This window comes from Apodemus sylvaticus, chromosome 14 (genome assembly GCF_947179515.1).
Source record: "Apodemus sylvaticus chromosome 14, mApoSyl1.1, whole genome shotgun sequence".
NCBI classification, from domain to species: domain Eukaryota; kingdom Metazoa; phylum Chordata; class Mammalia; order Rodentia; family Muridae; genus Apodemus; species Apodemus sylvaticus.
In genome coordinates, this window is record NC_067485.1 from 2,269,399 (window position 1) to 2,292,047 (window position 22,649).

The 22,649-nt window shown below is 45.4% G+C and overlaps 1 protein-coding gene across 5 annotated transcripts in view; it reads right to left on the reverse strand.

Annotated features, from left to right (window-relative positions):
- Aopep (aminopeptidase O (putative)) overlaps positions 1-22,649 on the reverse strand; it is a 313,459-nt gene that overhangs the window by 69,850 nt on the left and 220,960 nt on the right. For 4 of the 5 annotated variants that reach the window (XM_052156769.1, XM_052156766.1, XM_052156767.1 and 1 more), the window contains one exon: positions 21,966-22,026. In XM_052156769.1, the coding sequence (XP_052012729.1) occupies positions 21,966-22,026 (61 nt within the window). Of the gene's footprint in view, positions 1-8,212; positions 8,621-21,965; positions 22,027-22,649 lie in introns of those variants that run through there. The other variant, XM_052156770.1, reaches the window with a different exon arrangement.

A 22,649-nucleotide genomic window follows, 5' to 3' on the forward strand; every position in this document is an offset into this window, starting at 1 on the left:
GGCTTCTCCTGGAAGAGTTGTTGCTTCAAACAACAACTTCGCCCTGGGTGGGGTGGAGGGGGAAGGCGCTCCTCAAAGATATTTAGATAATAGGCATAAAGGAACATTTTTGCTTTTATATCTCTTGATGAAGAGGGAAACTGAGCCTGTAGTGTTTTCTGATCTATAGAAATTCTGAGACTAACAAGCCTGGTACAGTTTTCTTATCTCTTGCTGGTCGGGCAGGTTAGTGTCTGAGACTAGCACCTTTTTCCCTTAGTCATTGGCACACAGTATACAGGCCCTGTAACCTGATGGTCACCTGAGGTTTCTTTCAATCATCTCTCAAAAGGCTGATTTCCCGTGGGGGAGAAAAGGCAAATAGAAACACCATGTCTTGACAGAGTTTATAGAACATCATGTAGGAAGGCAGGCAAAATCCCCAAGCCACCATACTGGGTCTCAGATCTAGCACAGCTCAGATCTCAAGGAGAAAGGCACTTCTCTTAGAGGTGACCAGGCACACCTATGATGCAAGAACCAGTGTGGTGACACAGGCTCTGCTCTTCACTCAGGGTACAGAAGCAGTGAGGCATCAGACAAAGTAAGGGCTCCTCCACTCAGCATCACACAGCTCAGCGGTAACCCAGATGGCTCCAGAGCTACACTCAATATCTGAACTGCCTCCAGAGTCTAATATGGTATCAGTAGGGCTTATCAGAGCCTCACAGTGAAGTGGGCTCTGAAACCACAAACTTGAAGGAGACACTGTTGACCCCTTCACCCAGTTGCAGGACTGTTCATTCATCACACAGTGGTGTCACCTTGCCTTTTATGTGTCACACTGTGACGATGGCAGCTACAGCTCAGCAGGACCCTAGGTAGGACGTATCTGTTTGCAAAGGTCCAGGCAGAGGATGCACCTAGAAGGACAGGGCCTCTGCTGAATGACTTAAACTCTCATCAGGGAGCATCAACTTTTATCAGAGGCATGTGGCAAGAGAGCTGCCCTTTTATAAACACATTTGGCCTTTGGTGATGGGACAGTCACTGACCTACCCTGACTTGTGACACACCTGTTGGCTGCCCACCACCTGTGCTCCTCTACCGATTGGTCTCAAGCACAGAGGACAGAAGCCAGGGCCTTGAGATGGGAAATCACCAAGAGGATGCAGGTAGCATCCTTCCAGCGCTTTAGCTGAGACAGAGACCTTTCTGTGTTTGTCTGTTTGTTTGTCTGTTTGACCATTTGCCTCTCTTCCTTTTTCATTTTGGTGGTCTAGAATTTATCATCTAATTTGTTTTTTGCCTGAAGGGAGTATGGGCTTAATCTACCAAGCCAAAACCCTAAACTAATCTGCAGTCACTCACACCAGAAACATTTAGCTCTTGGATGCACTAAAGGTCCATATTGCCCATGCAGAGCTCCAGGCTACAAACAGGGCTGTCCTTTAGAGACATCTAAGAGAAGGGCTCTGTGTCAATCAAGCATCTAGAGACACCTGGTAGTAAAAGGAGAGGACAGGTCCAAGGAGAAAGGGCCCTCACCACTGCCCAGGACCCTCTGCTATGTGCCTCTGTTTAACCTGTGTTAAAAAACACTGCTAAAAATTACAAAAAGATCTTAGTCTGGACCTGAGCTGTGTCACCCAAGGGCTGGAAGACAGCAACACTTCTCACAGGGCTCCTCTTACTATGGTGAGGAAAGTAGACATGGTTCTCTGAAAAGAGTCCCTAGCTGGTGATCCTAAAGCATTCTGAAAGTTGTTTAAACTGGACAAGATGAAGCAGAGCAGAGAGTGCCCAAGAAACACCCCATGCAAGACAGCAAACCTATCTGGTACCATACACTGATTCTTCATAACAGAGAAGGAAGAAAAGTCCTGTTCTCTGGAAGTGGGATTCTCTGCTGGCAGGAGCTGGAACAAGATGCCCTGGGTATTGAGGAAGGTCCCATTGAGAGGCTACCGTCTCAAAAACATAGACGCTGATTTTTACCATCAAGATGTGCAGTGACGCTAGGTGATGTCAGTTGGCACCACGGCGCCAACATCCCCACATATTCCTTGAATTCAGGAGGGATATTGTGCTCATAAAGACAAATAGTTATCATAGAGAGTGTTGAAAAGGAAGAGGGAGAAAAGAGGCTGGGGCAGCTTTTCCTGAAGTGGAGTAGCTCCCAGGGACAGACATGCATTTCCAGTAGCTATCTTCCTTCCAGCTTTCTGAGTTTACACACTCCTTTCTAAAGAGCTCTCACAACGGAACAGCCTCATTACAGTAGAATCCTTCAGGGCAGTCTTGCTTGCGATGAGGGGCATGAAAAACTCTAAAGGGCATCATCTGTCCCAAGATGGCCCTCACACAACACCTTAATAGCAATCACATGACTTGCTTACAAAAGAAGCTTGCTGACTTGTGAATGAGCTGGGGTTTGACTTAGCCCCCAAACTGAACATGGTAAATACCAGAGTCAACCTCCACAGCTCCTTTTAGGTGTCTGGTTCTGGGGCAGAGGCCTCTGTGCCTTGCTGATGAAACACACTGAGCTCACTGGTGGGGTCTGTCACCTGATACCCAGTACACTGCACACAGATACACTGTCACGCTTGAACAAAGTGGACATCAGAGCAAGTATGTGGACCAAGTATGTGAGGACTATGAAATTGAAGGATGCTAAGTGTTTAGAATGTACTTCGAAGAGGAACGTTTAACAAAAGCTGTTTCTGAGTACATAGCTACGGGTCCTGACAGCCAACCCCAGACCTTCTCAGGAGAGTAGGAATGGGCTGAGTCTGAGCTTGACTTAGGTTCTAGGGTGATCCTGATGGCCCGTGGTCTATGACCCGAGTGTATGGGGCTATTCTTCTAGCAGGGAGCCAGCCTATCTCTTTAATAAATCACTTGAATCTCTCACTTCCAAATTCATTTCTCTCCTTTCTTCTGTTGGAGAAAAGATCTAGTTCATAGCCTTAGTTTGCTTGGAGTTTACTATTATACAGAGCAAGACAACCCCCTAGTGTACTGTAACCTCCTGTGTCTGCCTCTCACTGGGGCCAGAGGAATATGGTGCCATCTTTCCAAAGCTAGCTGTCCTGGCCTCCTTCTCCTTCTGCTTCAAAAGACACAATATATTTATTTCAGTTTACTAAACAAATACTAGATTTCTCTCCACTGGTGCCACATGTCTGAAAGTATTTGCATCAATTTGGCCTAGTTTAGAATTTTCATTTTTTTCCCTCAAGGAAAAAAGGTCTCTAATGCTCTTTGACCAAGAAAGCCATTCTGACATGAATCATACATAAGTTCTATGAGCTTACTTTAAAAATACATGGTCAGTTGAGGAGCAGCTCAGGGGTAAGATAGACTCCCAGCACACGTCAAGCCTTGGATTTAGGCTCTACCAGCACATGTCTACCTACCCACGCACAATGCTCCATCTGAGGTCCTAAAGGATGTAGGCCTTCAGTCTACTCCACCATCAAATTCTCTGGGGATCTTTTCCGTCCTTGCCAGGATCTGGGCACTACACAATTTGTATTTCAATCATTTGGCTTGCTCTCCAAGGCTGTATACTTATTCATTTTAATGCATATGTATGCACGCATGCAGTTGTGGTATATATGTGTATACATGTACATGTCAGTGCAGGCCTGGAGTCTTCCTCATGAAGGCAGTTCCCCTACTTTGAGACAGGGCCTTTTACTGGGGCTTTTCTTCTAGCAGGGACTTACCAACTAGTCTAGATTTTTGGGCTCTAATGCTCTGGGGATCCCTGTCTCCAATTCCTCAGGCCTGGGATAATAAAATAAGTCTAGGGGCCACCGCACGTAGAATTTTCTCTCAGGTTCTCTTGTTTGTGAAGCATGTTGTTTACCGACTAAGCCTCTCCCTCCATGCCATCTTTAGCTGTGGGTATAGAGGAGTCCTAGTGTACCCCATGTGCTCTCTAGCACATACTATTGGCCAGAAAGATGTAATGCTACTTTTTAAGTATCAGTACAAATGAACAACTCTACACATGAAAGTTCAATGTTGAAAACTAAGGGACAACATATCAAATGATGTCCAAGAAGAACGGAGGAGTGGCCCCTGGTTCTGGAAAGGCTCAGTGCAGCAGTATAGGGCAATTCCCCAGCACAGGGAAGTGGGAAGGGGTGGATGGGGGAACAAGAGGAGGGAAGAGGGCTTATGGGACTTTTGTAGAGTAGGGAGCCAGAAAAGGGGAAATCATTTGAAATGTAAATAAAAAATATATCTAATAAAAAAAAACAATTAAAAAAAAACCCTAAGGGACAAGAGTCAGTCTAAATTCCTCTCTCTGCACTGAATCACATCATCCTATTGAGGAGGAGAAAGGTGCAACCCTTCACCCAGGAAATTATCTTTTCAACAGGCCTGTTGGCCCACCTGGCCATGCTGTGAAATAGTCATTCAACCAACAGTTACACCATCAAAAGCCTCTGGTGATTCCCTGAATCACAATTCCCTATGCGATCTAACTAACTGAGCCCCTTGGCAGCTCTTGCTTTCCACACATAACAAGCAACCACACACCTGTTCATAATGGAGGGTGGAAGGAAAGATCAAGACTCAAACACATCCCAAGGTGGAGTCCATCAGTAATTTAACATTGATTTACTCTTCTATCACTGGGGCAGTCACAAGTGGTCTTGCGAGGGGAGGAGAGTGAGTGTGAGGCTGGCTGAGAAGGGCTACTGGGGCCACTCTCCCAGCAGGGAGGAGTCTGCTACTGGAACCAGGTATCATCCCCTATGCTTCAGCCCTGTTTCTGACACAAGTGTATCACAGACTTTGGTTACCTTACATAGCTCACATGGGTACATTAGTTCCCTACCCACAGTATCTTCCTGCTTTCTGCCTAAAACCTGGCTGTCCTTCTGAACCAGCTTCCAATATCTCCATAGCCTCTTTGCTTCCATTGCAAGAAGTGACCCACCCATGGGATCTGTAAAGCTAGCTTTTGGGTTGCTTTCTGGTTAAGGTTGATTATTTATGTATGTACTTTTCCCTACTGAATTTCACTGAGACTTAAGGGAAACACTTCTTTCATCTTTTCTTCACCCACAGCCCCTCATGAAGAATGGCACCTGGGCACAGGAAAGGCAGTGGGGTGGGAGGGGTCATTTCAGCAAAGAGATAGTGCTTCCTACTATACTGTAGGGCCTTGTGTCAGGATGGGTCAGAGTGGATTCTTGAACGGTACACAATGCCTGTACATGTACCTCTACAAGACAGAAGAACAACCCCTTAGTTTATTTCTCATTTATTTTACTAGACATGACTTTCAGGTTTTTTTTTTTTTTGGACTAAGTAATCAGCATCATTTGGGACCAAAAACTACTCAGAGTATATTCCTCCATGGGGTTAAAATGTGTGACCTTTATTGTGTTAAAGATTTCCTAGAAATTTGGAACTTGTCAGGAAATTGGTGGTGAGCTTTGATGTGGGCTGAGCTGTCTCTTTTCTCAGGTTGATGTCATAAACCTCCAGTATCTCAGAATGACTGTTCTGGAGGTAGGACCAACACAGTAAAATAAAATCACTTGTCCAGGCCTTAATCCAGGTGCCCTTACAATGAGGAGATAGGGATGGAAATACAAATGTGTGTGTGAGACACTGACCCACATGTATAGGCACACACACATGAGGGGTGGAGAGGGAAGCTATCTGCTAGCCAAGGAGAGAGGCCTTAGTAGAAGCCAACTCTGTGATCTTAGATTTCCAACTTTCAAAACTGTGAGAAAATAAAATTGCTGTTAAAGCTTCTCTGCCTGTAGCACTTAGCTATAACAGCCTTGCAAACAAATTTGAGTACTGAACTATAAATGCCAAAGTTAAAGAAAATGAGACTAAAAATGTAAAGGTGACTGCTGAGCAGTATGGCATTTGAAGAAGCTGTGGGAAGAAGGCCCAGGCACCTTGATGGACAATGAGGGGCCACCACGAGTCATCCTCACTTCAATGCTGCCTCAAGCAAGCCAGAGAGCTCCATCAGTGCATCTTCAAGATGCTTAGTCACAAAGTGCGGCCTGCTGTGGGTGCCTCCATTATTGGAGGGAAACAAATAGCAGCCTCACAGTCAGTATGATAGGAATTTAATCTGACGAAAATTTCAAAACAGTCCATTCTTGATTGACCACGAAGTGCCAAACTTTTATAAATGTCCTGTGATTAACTATTCTAATGGCCTCTAAAATTACATGGAAACACACACACACACACACACACACACACACACACACACACACACAGATTACAGGAGTGTGCTAAAAGAAGCCTACAAGTCACCCTCCTGATAAACCAGCTGTCATTCTCTACCCGGAACACCCACCCTTGGGTACAAGAACATAGAGCCTGTGCAGCAGACCTGACCACCTTCTCCCAGTTCCACGACTGGGAGCCTCCAGCTCCCCCTTATTGGCTTGTGTGATCTTTGGCAGCTTCTTGATGTTTGCTTGGAAATGAAGTGGCACTTCCCCAAGATGGCAAAATAACGTTCTGCTCTCAGTTCTGGGATGCAGGGGCCAGTGTGGGAATTCAGGTGGTTCTCAGCCTGTGTCTGGGACATATGATGCAGCTGCCTGACAGTCATCCTGTCCTTTGTGCTGCCCTTACTTCTGCTGACGCTGATTCTACTACTCAGTACATTTTTCTGAGGAGGTCTAGGGGCAGATGGAACCCCAGGTTAACTTCAGTTAGAGAACATGTTCAGATCTCTGGAAACAAGTTCATTAGCAGTAGAAAATGAGAGGAGACTCAAGGTGGGAATTAGTTTCTACCCTTGAGAGGTCTGCATCAGCCATCTCCATTTTGACTTACAGATCTTATAAACTTAAGATAGTTTCACTCAGATCTGCTCTGTGGATGACTCTAAGGTACCATGACTCACCTGTTAACTCAGCTAACAGCATTAGAGCAGTTCTGCACGCCAGGACACACAAGCCATGTCAATAGTTCTATACACCAGGACACACAGGCCATGTGAACAGTTCTCCTCAACAACATACACAGGTCATATTAAGAGTTCTCAACAACACACATAGGCCATGTGAACAGTTCTACTCAGCAGGACACACAAGGACCACACAAAACAGGTAAAACTGAGGAGATGGGTCAGTGCTTGATGCCCCTGTAAAAAGCTGAGCACAGAGATAAGACCTGTAATCCCAGTGCTGGGAGGTGGAGACAAGAGGCTCTCAGGAGTTTGGTGGGCAGCTAGTCTAGCTCGTTGATGAGCTTCATGTTCTGTGAGTCTGTGGAGATGGCTCAGCAGTTCTTACACCCATGTTGGGTGGTGTGCTGCCAGGAACTCTAGTTCTAGATGTTCTGATGCCAGTGCATGTGCACTCACACTAACACATGTTTGTGTGCGCGCGCGCACACACACACACACACACATACACGCTCACACACGCTTATACACACATACACATATATCATACACAGACACTAACACACTTATACACTCATACACACACACTCATACACATGCACTAACACACTAACATAGACACAGACACACTAATATACAGACACACTCAAACACACACTTATAGACTCATACACAGACACTAATATACACACACATACACACACTCACATACACACACTCTTACTTACACACACACAGTCACACACACACAATAATAAGTCTTTTAAAAAATCAAGTAGAGAGTGATAGAAGATACTGGATGTCAGTCTCTGCCACCATACTCACATGCATAGCTGCCTCCTCCCCAGGTGTATACACACACGCACACACCATATATACGCAAACAAAATTTTTTAATTATTAATTTTTTAGTTGTCATTTTTGTGATTTTTTTTCAGTCAGAGACTTGCTATGTAGGCCAGGCTCAGCTCAAATTCACGATCTTTGCTTCAGGGTTGCTTCTATGGTTATAGCCTGCTCTATCAAACTCAATGAAGCTGCTACATCTTAAAAGTAAGGCATAGCAGATGAAGTTTTTGTTTTTCAAAATAATATTTTGATTGTCATTTGGGAATTTCACCTCATACACCCCAATCACACTCACCTCCCAGTACTTCCATGTCCCCCCTGTGACTTACATTCCTCCCCCTAGAAAGTCCAATTTGTGTTTATATTCTCACTGGAACATGGTGAAAGTCCCAGTGGCCCACCCCTAAAGAAAATTGAATCCTTCTCCACCAACACAGCTGCCGGAAGCTGTCAGTGGTGGAGAGCTGCATCTCAGCATCTTTATCACAGTTTTTGAAAGATTTGTTCATTTATCTTATGTATATGAGTACACTGTAGCTCATCTTCAGAGTGTAACTGTCTTCAGACACACCAGAAGAGGGCATCGGATCCTATTACAGATGGTTGTGAGCCACCATGTGGTTGCTGGGAATTGAACTCAGAACCTCAGGAAAAAGAGCAGTGAGTGCTCTTACCCACTGAGCCATCTCTGCAGCCACCTTATCACAGTTTTTAAGAGTTGTCTTTGATGGCTTCCTGGGGTGGTAAGGGTTGTCACTTAAGCCTTTGATGCTCCTCCTTCTCCACTATTCATCTGCGATCATCAGTCGTTCTTCCAGAGAAGCCTCCTTGCTCTTCAGTCAGCAGGAGGTCAGATCATGGACTTCCTCATGGTTTCTGGTGACAGCACAAACATGGACCAGCTTCAGTAGGACCTCCAACACAGATAAGACCCTCGGTGGCAGCCCAGACCATGGGCATCAACATGGCCTCAGGTGGCAGCACAGGCCACTCACATCAATATGGCCCCCTGCAGCAGCATGGCCTGTAGACTTTAGGTTGGCTTCAGGATGTAGTTTAGATCAAGGACATCTGCATAGTCTTCAGTGGTTAACATCGGCTACGGACATCAACATAGCCCCTCGGCTGCTGTAGGACCATGGACTCAGACATGGCCCTTTGTGGGGCTCAGCATGGCTCAGACATCCCCATGGTCTCAGGAGGCAGTGAAGGCCACTTAAATTAGTATGGCCCCCATGGCAGCATAGCATGTAGGCATCAACGTGGCCTTAGGTTGCAGCATACACCACAGATATCCATGTGGCATCAGGTGGTGACATGGGTCATACAGACTTACATGTGGTCCTTGGCAACATCATGGACCACAGTGGTTCAATTGAGGGGGTCCAGTCCAGAAAGTGAACCATTATTCATCTTAACTTCCTTCACTGTCCAGAAGCAGGGCAATCCCATGGCCCAGTGATTGAGTCTGCATCTACATAGGCTACAGGCATTCCACCCTGCCAACCAAACTGGGCAATCACCTATTCCACTAAGACCTCAGGTCTTTCCCACAACTGCTCTACCACCATGTCTCCAGTTCCACTCCCTCCACTGTGCAAGCGCTGCTCCACCATCTCTACTGTGTAAGCGCTGCTCCACCATCTCTCCCCACTGTGCAAACACTGCTCTATTCTCTGCACTGTGTAAGCACTGCTCCACTGTCTCCATTGTGCAAGCACTGCTCCACTATCTGCACTGTGCAAGCACTGCTCCATTCTCTGCACTATACAAGTACTGTCCCACTGTCTGCACTATGCAAGCACTGCTCAACTCTCTGTACTGTGCAAGCACTGCTCCACTGTCTGCACTGTGCAAGCACTGCTCAACTCTCTGTACTGTGCAAGCACTGCTCCACTGTCTGCACTGTGCAAGCACTGCTCCACTGTCTGCACTGTGCAAGCACTGCTCCACTGTCTGCACTGTGCAAGCACTGCTCCACTGTCTGCACTGTGCAAGCACTGCTCCACTGTCTGCACTGTGCAAGCACTGCTCCACTATCTGCACTGTGCAAGCACTGCTCCATTCTCTGCACTATACAAGTACTGTCCCACTGTCTGCACTATGCAAGCACTGCTCAACTCTCTGTACTGTGCAAGCACTGCTCCACTGTCTGCACTGTGCAAGCACTGCTCCACTGTCTGCACTGTGCAAGCACTGCTCCACTGTCTGCACTGTGCAAGCACTGCTCCACTGTCTGCACTGTGCAAGCACTGCTCCACTGTCTGCACTGTGCAAGCACTGCTCCACTGTCTGCACTGTGCAAGCACTGCTCAACTCTCTGCACTGTGCAAGCACTGCTCCACTGTCTGCACTATGCAAGCACTGCTCAACTCTCTGTACTGTGCAAGCACTGCTCCACTGTCTCCATTGTGCAAGCACTGCTCCACTATCTGCACTGTGCAAGCACTGCTCCATTCTCTGCACTGTGCAAGCACTGCTCCACTGTCTGCACTGTGCAAGCACTGCTCCACTGTCTGCACTGTGCAAGCACTGCTCCACTGTCTGCACTGTGCAAGCACTGCTCCACTGTCTGCACTGTGCAAGCACTGCTCCACTATCTGCACTGTGCAAGCACTGCTCCATTCTCTGCACTATACAAGTACTGTCCCACTGTCTGCACTATGCAAGCACTGCTCAACTCTCTGTACTGTGCAAGCACTGCTCCACTGTCTGCACTGTGCAAGCACTGCTCCACTGTCTGCACTGTGCAAGCACTGCTCCACTGTCTGCACTGTGCAAGCACTGCTCCACTGTCTCAACTCTGTAAGTAACGCTCCACTCTTTCATCATTCTCACATCCCCATTGCTCATAAGTTCACTATAGTGACACCCACCGACACCCATGTACCCCACTCAGCTACTCCAGCTTCTACCAAAGTCCAAGATGAGGTTTTAATGGGTTAGTTCATCTTGTGGCATCTGAAGGACTGGTCCAAGACCCCTGTGGGCATAAAACCTGGTGACTCTCCAACCCCTTACATAAAGTGGTGTGGGTATAACATGTGGTTTTCCTGCCCAGTTTGTTCAAAACCTAGCAGAGGGCACACTGCTGCTCCAGAAAGCCTGTAGGTGTTTAGAGACAGTTTCTTTTAAAAATACTTTTACCTGTAGCTGGCTGAACTCACGTAGAAAAGAAACCAAAGGAACAGGCACCAGCTGTGCATGCCTGGCCTCTGTGCACTCCAACACTACTCTTTCAAATGTGGCAAAAAAAAAAATTATATTAAAGAAATGCTTTTGGGAGTCGGTTGGCGGCGGCGGCGGCGGCAGCAGCGGCAGCAGTGGCTGCTCCAGCTGAAGGGCCATCAGCAGTGGAACCAAGGCGTCACAGGGACCAGTTAGGCCCTGCGCCCACGACCACTGACCTTCGCTGACCAGCCGGACAGCAAGCAGCTGCAGTTGTGCGGCGCCTTTCCTGCACGGAGGCCACTTCAGAACTCGGCCTCCCACCAGTCAGGAGAGGAGGATCCATCTTGGTTCCGTACTCCAGGAATCGGACAGACTGAGGTACACAAACATAATCCGAGGCCAACACCGCGGTGGTCTGAGCCCGACGGGCGTTGGCCTGCACCCAGGCCCTGGGCGGGTCGGGGGGCCATCGGGGTGCCAACCCAACCAGGAGGTTTTTTGCCCAGGCCTGCGAGCGCGCCGCCGCCATTTTGCCTGCAGGACGACAGAGAGCTCAGGCGGGCAGACCTGTAACAGGCATAGCCTAAGGCTAACAAAGCGGGGGTCCAGGCCCCAAAAGGCACAGGACTGACCCCAAGAACTGGGCGGCTTGGTGGGCCATCTGTGAGTCAACCCGCCCAGGTGATTGTTAGCAAAGCAGACTCTCCTGGCGCTTTCAGGGAGCGCGGGCGCACACGCCCGCCATCCTAGTCACCTGGCAAACCCAATTAACAGTCAAAGCCGTAGGGGAACTTCGCTCGGACCTTGGCCTCCCAGGCTTTTGCCTGGACTCAGGGACTGGGCGGCCAGGCTAACCTTGTGTGCGATAGCCCGGTTGGCAGATCGGCTGCCCAGCGGAGTGAGCAGAACTCAGGGGAGGTCACAGTAGCATACACCGTCGGCACTCCCTGGGAGTGCACACGGGCTCCATCTGCTCCACAGACACAATCTGGGGCAAGGCCTCAAGCAGAAGGCCTTAGCTCTACTCTCTCCGCTTCCGGATCCAGATCAGTCTGGGCGGCAGCATTACATCTCCAAGTCCTGCAAGTGGCTAGCTGGGCTTCCGGGCGGCCAGCTGGGAGAAGTCAGTGTGCTCCAGTGAATCCAGCGGGCCCCAGCGGGAGCCTTCGGGTGCCTGCTTTGGGATCTGAACAGCCTGGGCAGCAGCACACTGTCTACAAGCAGTGCAGGAGGTAAGCTGTGCACCAGAGGCCAACTGGGAAGGGGCAGCTTGCACTGGTGAGTCCAGCACTGACAAGATAAACTAACACCAGTGAGATCTAGATGGCAAAAGGCAAACGCAGGAACGTCACTAACAGAAATCAAGGCAATATGGCAACATCTGAACCCAATTCTCCTCTACCAACATGTCCTGGATACCCCATCACACCAGTAAAACAAGATTTGGATTTAAAATCACTGGTCATGATGCTGGTACAGGAACACATGAAGGTCATACGTAAAGAAATTCAGGAGACAATGGATCAAAAGGTAGAAGCCCTTGCAAGGGAAACACAAAAATCATTGAAAGAAATCCAGGAGAATACAAAAGCCAACAAGGAGGAAATGCAAAAAACACTTAAAGAAATACAGGAGAACTTTGCTCAACAGGCTGAGGTCATGAAAGACGAAACACAAAAATCTCTTAAAGAAATACAGGAGAACTTTGGTCAACAGGCTGAGCTCATGAATGAGAAAACACAAAAATCTCTTAAAGAATTACAGGAAAACACAAACATGCAAGTGAAGGAGCTAAGCAAAACCATCCAGGATCTAAAATCAGAAGTAGAAACAACTAAGAAAACTCAAAGGGAGACAACTTTGGAGATAGAAAGCCTTGGGAAGAAATCAGGGGACAGAGATACAAATATCAACAACAGAATACAAGAGATAGAAGAAAGAATCTCAGATGCTGAAGATTCCATAGAAACCATGGACTCAACAGTTAAAGAAAATGCAAAATGCAAAAAGCTTGTAACCCAAAATATCCAGGAAATCCAGGACACAATGAGAAGACCAAACCTAAGGATTATAGGCATAGAGGAGAGTGAAGATTTACAACTTAAAGGGCCAGCAAATATCTTCAATAAAATTATGGAAGAAAACTTCCCTAACCTAAAGAGAGAGATGCCCATGAATATACAAGAAGCCTACAGAACTCCAAACAGACTGGACCAGAACAGAAATACTTCCCGTCACATAATAATCAAAACACCAAATGTTCTAAACAAAGAAAGAATACTAAAGGCAGTAAGAGAAAAAGGCCAAGTAACATATAAAGGAAGACCTATCAGAATCACAGCAGACTTTTCACCTGAGACTATGAAGGCTAGAAGGTCCTGGGCAGATCTCATGCAGACTCTAAGAGAACACAAATGCCAACCAAAACTACTATATCCAGCAAAACTCTCAATCACCATAGATGGAGAAACTAAGATATTTCATGACAAAACCAAGTTTACCCAATATCTATCCACAAACCCGGCCCTAAAAAGGATAATAGGAGGACAACACCAATACAAGGAGGGAAACTTCACCCTGGAAAAAGCAAGATAGTAACCTTTCATCAAACCCAAAAGAAGTTAAGCATTCAAATTTAAAAAATAACGTCAAAAATGATAGGAAGTAACAATCACTATTCCTTAATATCTCTTAACATCAATGGACTTAATGCCCCAATAAAAAGACACAGACTAACTGAATGGATACGTAAACAGGACCCTACATTTTGCTGCTTACAGGAAACACACCTCAGGGTCAAAGACAAACACTACCTTAGAGTAAAAGGCTGGAAGACAATTTTACAAGCAAATGGTCTCAGGAAACAAGCTGGAGTAGCCATTTTAATATCAGATAAAATTGACTTTCAACCCAAAGTCATCAAAAGAGACCCTGAGGGACACTTCTTGCTGGTCAAAGGAAAAATACAAAAAGAAGAACTGACAATCCTGAACATCTATGCCCCAAATGTAAGGGCACCCTCTTTTGTAAAAGAAACTTTATTAAAACTAAAAGCACACATTGCACCTAACACAATAATTGTGGGTGACTTCAACACTGCACTTTCCTCAATGGACCGATCAGGAAAACAGAAACTAAACAGGGACACAATGAAACTAATTGAAGCTTTGGGCCAATTAGATTTAACAGATATATATAGAACATTCTATCCTAAAACAAAAGAATATACCTTTTTCTCAGCACCTCATGGTACCTTCTCCAAAATCGACCATATAATTGGTCACAAGACAGACCTCAACAAATATAAGAAGATCGAACTAATCCCATGCCTCCTATCTGATCACTATGGAGTAAAAGTGGTCTTCAATAGCAACAGAAACAACAGAAAGCCCACATACACGTGGAAACTGAACAATACTCTACTCAATGATACCTTGGTCAAGGAAGAAATAAAGAAAGAAATTAAAGACTTTTTAGAACACAATGAAAATGAAAACACAACATACCCAAATCTATGGGACACAATGAAAGCAGTGCTAAGAGGAAAACTCATAGCCCTGAGTGCCTCCAAAAAGAAAATGGAGAGAGCATACATTACCAGCTTAATGACACACCTGAAAGCCCTGGAACAAAAAGAAGCTATTTCGCCCAGGAGGAGTAGAAGGCAGGAAATCATCAAACTCAGGGCCGAAATCAACCAAGTAGAAACAAAGAGAACCATACAAAAAATCAACAATACCAGGAGCTGGTTCTTTGAGAAAATCAACAAGATAGATAAACCCTTAGCCAGAATGACCAAAGGACACAGAGAAAGTATCCAAATTAACAAACTTAGAAATGAAAAGGGAGATATAACAACGGAAACTGAGGAAATCCAAAAAATCATCAGATCCTACTACAAGAGCCTATACTCAACACAACTGGAGAATCTGGAGGAAATGGACAATTTCCTTGACAGATACCAAATACCAAAATTAAATCAGGACCAACTAGACCATCTAAACAGTCCCATAATGCCTAAAGAAATAGAAGGAGTCATAGAAAGTCTTCCAACCAAAAAAAGCACAGGACCAGATGGCTTCAGTGCAGAATTCTACCAGACCTTCAAAGAAGAGTTAACACCAATACTCTTCAAACTATTCCACAAAATAGAAACAGAAGGAACACTACCCAATTCCTTCTACGAAGCCACAATTACGCTGATACCAAAGCCACACAAAGATCCAACAAAGAAAGAGAACTTCAGACCAATTTCCCTTATGAACATCGATGCAAAAATACTCAATAAAATTCTTGCCAACCGAATCCAAGAACACATCAAAACGATCATCCACCATGATCAAGTAGGCTTTATCCCAGGAATGCAGGGTTGGTTCAATATACGGAAATCCATCAATACAATCCACTACATAAACAAACTCAAAGAACAAAACCACATGGTCATTTCATTGGATGCTGAAAAAGCATTTGACAAAATTCAGCATCCCTTCATGCTTAAAGTCTTGGAGAGAACAGGAATTCAAGGCCCATACCTAAACATAGTAAAAGCAATATACAGCAAACCGGTAGCCAGCATCAAACTAAATGGAGAGAAACTTGAAGCAATCCCACTGAAATCAGGGACCAGACAAGGCTGCCCCCTTTCTCCTTATCTTTTCAATATTGTACTTGAGGTACTAGCTCGGGCAATTCGACAACATAAGGAGGTCAAAGGGATACAAATTGGAAAGGAAGAAGTCAAACTATCATTATTTGCAGACGACATGATCGTCTACCTAAGTGACCCAAAGAACTCCACTAGAGAGCTCCTACAGCTGATAAACAACTTCAGCAAAGTGGCAGGTTATAAAGTCAACTCAAGCAAATCAGTGGCCTTCCTATACTCAAAGGATAAGCAGGCTGAGAAAGAAATTAGGGAAATGACCCCCTTCACAATAGCCACAAACAGTATAAAGTATCTTGGGGTGACTCTTACCAAACATGTGAAAGATCTGTATGACAAGAACTTCAAGACTCTGAAGAAGGAAATGGAAGAAGACCTCAAAAAATGGGAAAACCTCCCATGCTCATGGATCGGCAGAATCAATATAGTTAAAATGGCCATTTTGCCTAAAGCACTATACAGATTCAATGCAATACCCATCAAAATCCCAACTCAATTCTTCACAGAGCTAGAAAGAGCAATTATCAAATTCATCTGGAACAACAAAAAACCCAGGATAGCTAAAACTATTCTCAGCAACAAAAGGAAATCTGGGGGAATCAGTATCCCTGACCTCAAGCAATACTACAGAGCAATAGTGTTAAAAACTGCATGGTATTGGTACAGTGACAGACAGGAGGATCAATGGAACAGGATTGAAGATCCAGAAATGAACCCACACACCTATGGCCACTTGATCCTCGACAAAGAGGCTGAAAACATCCAATGGAAAAAAGATAGCCTTTTCAACAAATGGTGCTGGTTCAACTGGAGGTCAGCATGCAGAAGAATGCGAATTGATCCATCCTTGTCTCCTTGTACTAAGCTCAAATCCAAATGGATCAAGGACCTCCACATAAAGCCAGACACTCTGAAGCTAATAGAAAAGAAACTGGGGAAGACCCTTGAGGACATCGGTACAGGGAGAAAGTTTCTGAACAGAACACCAATAGCGTATGCTCTAAGAGCAAGAATTGACAAATGGGACCTCATAAAATTACAAAGTTTCTGTAAGGCAAAGGACACCATCAAGAGGACAAATCGGCAACCAACAAATTGGGAAAAGATCTTCACCAATCCTACATCAGATAGAGGGCTAATATCCAATATATATAAAGAACTCAAGAAGTTAGACTCCAGAAAACCAAACAACCCTATTAAAAAATGGGGTACAGAGTTAAACAAAGAATTCTCACCTGAAGAACTTCGGATGGCCGAGAAGCATCTTAAAAAATGCTCAACTTCATTAGTCATTAGGGAAATGCAAATCAAAACAACCCTAAGATTTCATCTTACACCAGTCAGAATGGCTAAGATTAAAAATTCAGGAGACAGCAGGTGTTGGAGAGGGTGTGGAGAAAGAGGAACACTCCTCCACTGCTGGTGGGGTTGCAAATTGGTACAACCACTCTGGAAATCAGTCTGGCGGTTCCTCCGAAAACTGGGCACCTTACTTCCAGAAGATCCTGCTATACCACTCCTGGGCATATACCCAGAAGACTCCCCACCATGTAATAAGGACACATGTTCTACTATGTTCATAGCAGCCCTATTTGTAATTGCCAGATGCTGGAAAGAACCCAGGTATCCCTCAACAGAAGAGTGGATGCAAAAAATGTGGTATATCTACACAATGGAGTACTATTCAGCCATTAGAAACAATGAATTCATGAAATTCTTAGGCAAATGGATGGAGCTAGAGAATATCATACTAAGTGAGGTAACCCAGACTCAAAAGGTGAATCATGGTATGCACTCACTAATAAGTGGATATTAACCTAGAAAACTGGAATACCCAAAACATAATCCACACATCAAATGAGGTACAAGAAGAAAGGAGGAGTGGCCCCTGGTTCTGGAAAGACTCAGTGAAACAGTATTCAGCAAAACCAGAACGGGGAAGTGGGAAGGGGTGGGTGGGAGGACAGGGGAAGAGAAGGGGGCTTGCGGGACTTTCGGGGAGTGGGGGGGCTAGAAAAGGGGAAATCATTTGAAATGTAAATAAATTATATCGAATAATAAAAAAAAAATGCAAAAAAAAAAAAAAAAAAAAAAAAAAAAAAAAAAAAAAAAAAAAAAAAAAAAAAGAAATGCTTTACTTTGCTTTTCTGTTTTCTTTCTTCTTCCTCTTCCTTTCTTATTAGTATGAGGCTTCTTAATCTGATACATATTCCATCTCAACCTAGATGCTGAATTTTAATCATAAATGTTTGGGTTTTATTTTTATTACATAAAATCTACAGTTGAAAAGTAGATTTATTATTATATCTGAGATGTGTCAAGCAATACAAATTTATTAACTTTTAAATTTAGACAAAATTAATTAAGATTAGACTTAAGATTCAGCCACTGAGGCTGGCTGTTCACATAAGCCTCCAATCCTACTCAGGAGGCAGAACCATCCAGGCCTGTGAGTCCAAGGACTACATAATGGGACCCCGTCTCACCAAATACATACATACATACATACATGCATACATACATATATACATACATATTAATTGACTAATTAGCCCAGGTGTCCAGGTGTACTAGATGCCATGTTCTAGTACTCAATGCCATGTGTTGCCATCACTTCTGAATCAGACAATGGGCGTCTGAGTATCAAAAAAGTCTAAGCACAAAAACCAGAAACATGCTTATCATAGTAAGCACTATGGGGATGCTTCAGATGTAACACTTCCTCCTGGCAGGGAGGATAAGGACAGCAATGAGAAACATGTAAATAGCAACCACATAAAGCCAGTTGTGATGAATACAAAAGAGAAGAGAGAGACCGTCAGAGAGATAGGAAAGAGCATGTGCAAAGGAGACTGTTGTTTGGAGTCTGGTAGTCATGGCTGCCCATGAATGCCTGGAAGGTGGGACAGAAAAGCTCTAAAGATGGCAGCTTTGGGCAGGACCAAAGTATCACCAGCAGGCCAGAGAACATTCTCAGAGCACTGCCAATATAGAGAGTCCCAGTGAGGATGGGTTTGAGCTGTGTTTGGAGAGAACTCACTTGACATTGATGTGGATGATAAACAGACACACAGAATGAAAAGAGCTTGGATGCTCCATGACCAATTAGCTACTGCATCAGCCCAGGCAAAGTAGTCAGGAAATGGCGCAGGTTCTGGTGCGTAGGACCAGGACTGTGGAGCTGCTTACGGGGAGGACCTCCTTAAACCAAAGAGGACTGAAGACCTGAATGAAGAAAGGCCATCTCTAGTGCATCTGTACAGAGACCTTGTAATGGAGGTCGAAACATGACTGTGGATGAGGTGGGCCTTAGGGCACACATGAAGAGAAATAATCACATACACACTGACTGAGTATGCTGATCAAGTAAGTATCTGGGGAAAGGTGTGATGGCAGGCAGAGGCCTTTACACTGTCTTGGCTATAACACACATGAAGTTGTGTGTACACACTAAGCCACTGTATAGAAGGGCTGGCTGTCCTCTGTGGAGTTCTAGAACTAATCCCCAGTAGACCAGGAGACAACTGTATACGAGTCCAACACAGGGCAGGAGAGCAGACACCATTTAGTCTGGGACCATCCATCAGAAAGCAGCAGTCACCAACACTTGCTCTTCAGCTTATATCAAAGGACAAAGGAAAGTAATGGAGAAACGCAGTCTAAAAACTCAGACCAAGGTCATGACTTATCTTTAAAAGGCTAGATACCTACTAGGTAGACAAGAAAGCAAGTGTAAGGCTCACAGTAGACTGTCAGCAGGCCTGGGTCACCTCTGAGACTGACACAGCAGAGGGCCCACAATTTAGACTTTGCTTCTGGTTTCCCTTGCTTCAGAAGCTTATTGTTTTTATTTTATAATTGGCAGGGAACATATCCATCATGCACAGGGCCCTGAGTTCTATCTCCTAGACCTCAAAATAAAAAAAAATGGCAGAGAAAGGACAAAAAAATGTAGATATAGATTGTGAATGATGGCTGAAAAGATGTGCACCGAAGCCTTCTCTTTGGTTGCCAGCCACAGTGGTGCACACCTGGAGGCTCAGCATTTGGGGAGTACTAAAATATGGGTGGGCAACCTCAGGTATGAGAAATCCAAAGCCAGCCTGGACTATGTGGGACCCTGCCTCAAAGAACACAATGTGGGAAAAAAGTCAGCCTGTTGTCATTCTAATGTTCCTACTTACAAGCTTTTCATATCCTAAAATAAGTATATAATCTTTTCATAAAAAACTCACAAAAGGCAACAAGTCTGAGGACACAGATGATTTCAGTCTCTGTGAGGTCTAAGGCTACAGGAGTGAGGTATTCCTTAAGGAAGTTGGATCCAAGTCTTTTGTGTCTATGGGTCTCATGCACACTTCTGCTCCTGAAGCTATGCCCACTTATTTTCTCTTTATGATTTCTATTCAGCAGAGCTGTGAAGGAAAATTGAGGCAAGGCCTTTCTGAGAAGACAAAAAGCCTCTGTAACCCGTGGGATGGAAACTTCATAAGAGAACACTGGTCTCTGTCATCAGAGAATTTGGTTGCTGGAGGACAGAAATTCTGAGGAGAACAAAGAGCAAAGAGCCTGTTGGTGCTGGGCTGTCACTTCAGGGCAGGCATGCTAGTAACTTTATATTATAATGGCGGGACGAAGAACAAGGTGTCCTATTCACTGCGAGCTTCTGCCACCACAGGCTCTCGGGCCCTGCCAAGCATTTCACTGAAGTGGAAACAAAAAGAAACTTACAAGGACTGTGAAGGGGGCTGAAAGTAGGTAGGTAGATCACCAGTGGCCACATAAATAACTGGAGAACTGCGGTGGGGTAGTGGGGATGAAAAGACGCCCTGTGATCGCTCACCAGCCTAGCTTATGCACTAAATCAGGCTCGCTTCTGTCCACTGCTGTTGTTTTTACTCAACAGCTAAGCACCAAGGGAAATGTCAGTTGGGCCTTAAAGATAAGTTATAGCTTCTGAGCCTCATTGCACCTGGCTGTTTTGACAGTAGGTTTCATCCGTTCACGGTAGAAAGCCTTGCCTCTGCTAAAGCTGTCATGAATACAACTAGATCTTGGGAAGAAAAGGTTCAGCTCAGAGGCAAATCTTACCCTTTCTTTTTCCTTCTCAAAGTTTGTATGAGGCAACCTCCCCTGCTGCCACTAAGAGGAGGGTCACCCCTGCCTCATATGCCTCATGAGGAGCCTGCTTCTGGGAATGCACTGCTCAGAGTTTAGGACTTCTTCCCTCCTGGCTAGCTGGTACAAATAAAGGTCCTGTCCCTGGAGCAGCCACACCAAGAAGGCCTAGGAGCCTCCAATAGTCTCCTTAGGCCCATAAGACAAACTCCACTGAAACTACCAGAGAAGCCACACCTAAAACACTGCATGGTAAGGCTGGCTCTGCAAGTTATCTCATTCTGAAGTCACTTTCTTAGGAGCCACAGGCTCTCATAAGGTACCTGACATTAAAGCGCTGCCGTCCGGGCCCCAGGCAGCATCCTTTCACCTGTTTTGTTTAGTTTATATTTCTTTGATGGTTCCCAGGGGGACTGAGCCAAGTGGCTGGCATACATTTCTGAACTGAGGGCCAAGTATCTCCCAGTGAGCTGATGGCGGCTGGTAGTAACATTTCCCCTTGTTTGAAGACTGAACACCCTCCACTTCATTTCACGGTTCACAGATGTTCATTGGCACCCAGGCACTCCCAATCAGAAGTTCACATAGCCAGCCACAAAATCAGAATGAAATAAGCAGGGAACAGGGAATGCTTACCTGAAACCAGGACCAAACTTTTCATTGCTACAGGGGTCTGTCCACAGCCACCAAGGGCTACTATAACAGTAAGCCAGGTCCTTAGGCCAGCATTTGGGCTAGGGAGGAACCTGGATTACCCAATAGATCCTAGAAACACAGGCCTTCCCAGAGGGATGGTAAAACTTTCTCTCTCACAGATACCCATGACTTGAAAGAGAGGAAAAGCTGAGTCCAGGTCCCCAAGACAAAGCAATGATTAGGTAGAGATGCCAGCCTGATGCATAAGTATAACAGGGAGGAAGATGAAGGGAAGAGTTGGAATGAATACAAGCACCATGGTCAGGTAAAGCCGTGACAAACCACATCACCTGTTTGGCCATACCCAAGACATCTGCTTCACCCACTGCAGGTAATAAACTGCTGCTTGGGGACTCCACCCAAAATACCCACCATGCTCTGCATGGCCTCACTTAACACACAGAGCAGGGGCCACCGCCACACTCACCTATGTCCCACAGGCACTCAAGCCATTGGCTACTATAAGCCAGCATTTTCTTGACGTTATTTTTATAGACATTATTAAAAACATTACTGTCATGGCCGAGAGGCTAGAATAAGCTTTACTATAATCTTGAAACAGTCCGCAGGTACCTTAGGTATTCCGGAACACTCAAGCCAATCACGGACGATGTTCTCAACAGACAGTCCCATCCTTCAGAAACAAAACAAGAAGCAAATAGTTAAAAAAAATTACTTCAGAGCACACAGGACCAGGACATGGCTAAGTATTCAGGCAGGGGAGGTGCTCTCTTGAGGAAGAACACTGCCCCACTGGCTGGGGGGTGTGGGAAGGAACCTATCACATAGGGGTGATTTCTCCAGGGAACAGCAGTGTCTGCAGACTGAAACGGGCAAAGCATAGGCATGTAGCAGCAGACGCTTTTAATGCTTTAGGGGACAGGAATGTTCCTAGAGCATGTAGAGCCTGACTACCTGCTGGAGGAGGCAAGGCAAGTGAGGTCTCAACAGCAGCTTATGTAGCAACGAGTCTGTGACATGGGCAGTAACAACGGGCTGCAAGAGAAGGGCGCACTGTGACTGGCCCACCTGCTTGTTCTCCAGGCAGGCCCACATCAAAGCCCCTCTCTATGCAGTATTATGAAAGTTTAGTACATTGGCTGAAATTTAAGTGCTTTCTTGCCCTTCTGACTTCATGGGTCTATAAAATTATTAAATATCTAGAATATTAATAGCCGGTAGTCTTCCTTTGGTATCAGGCAATTCCTGCTCATGCCCAACATCTGCTCCCTGGCCCTCAGCCAGAAAGAGGCAGCC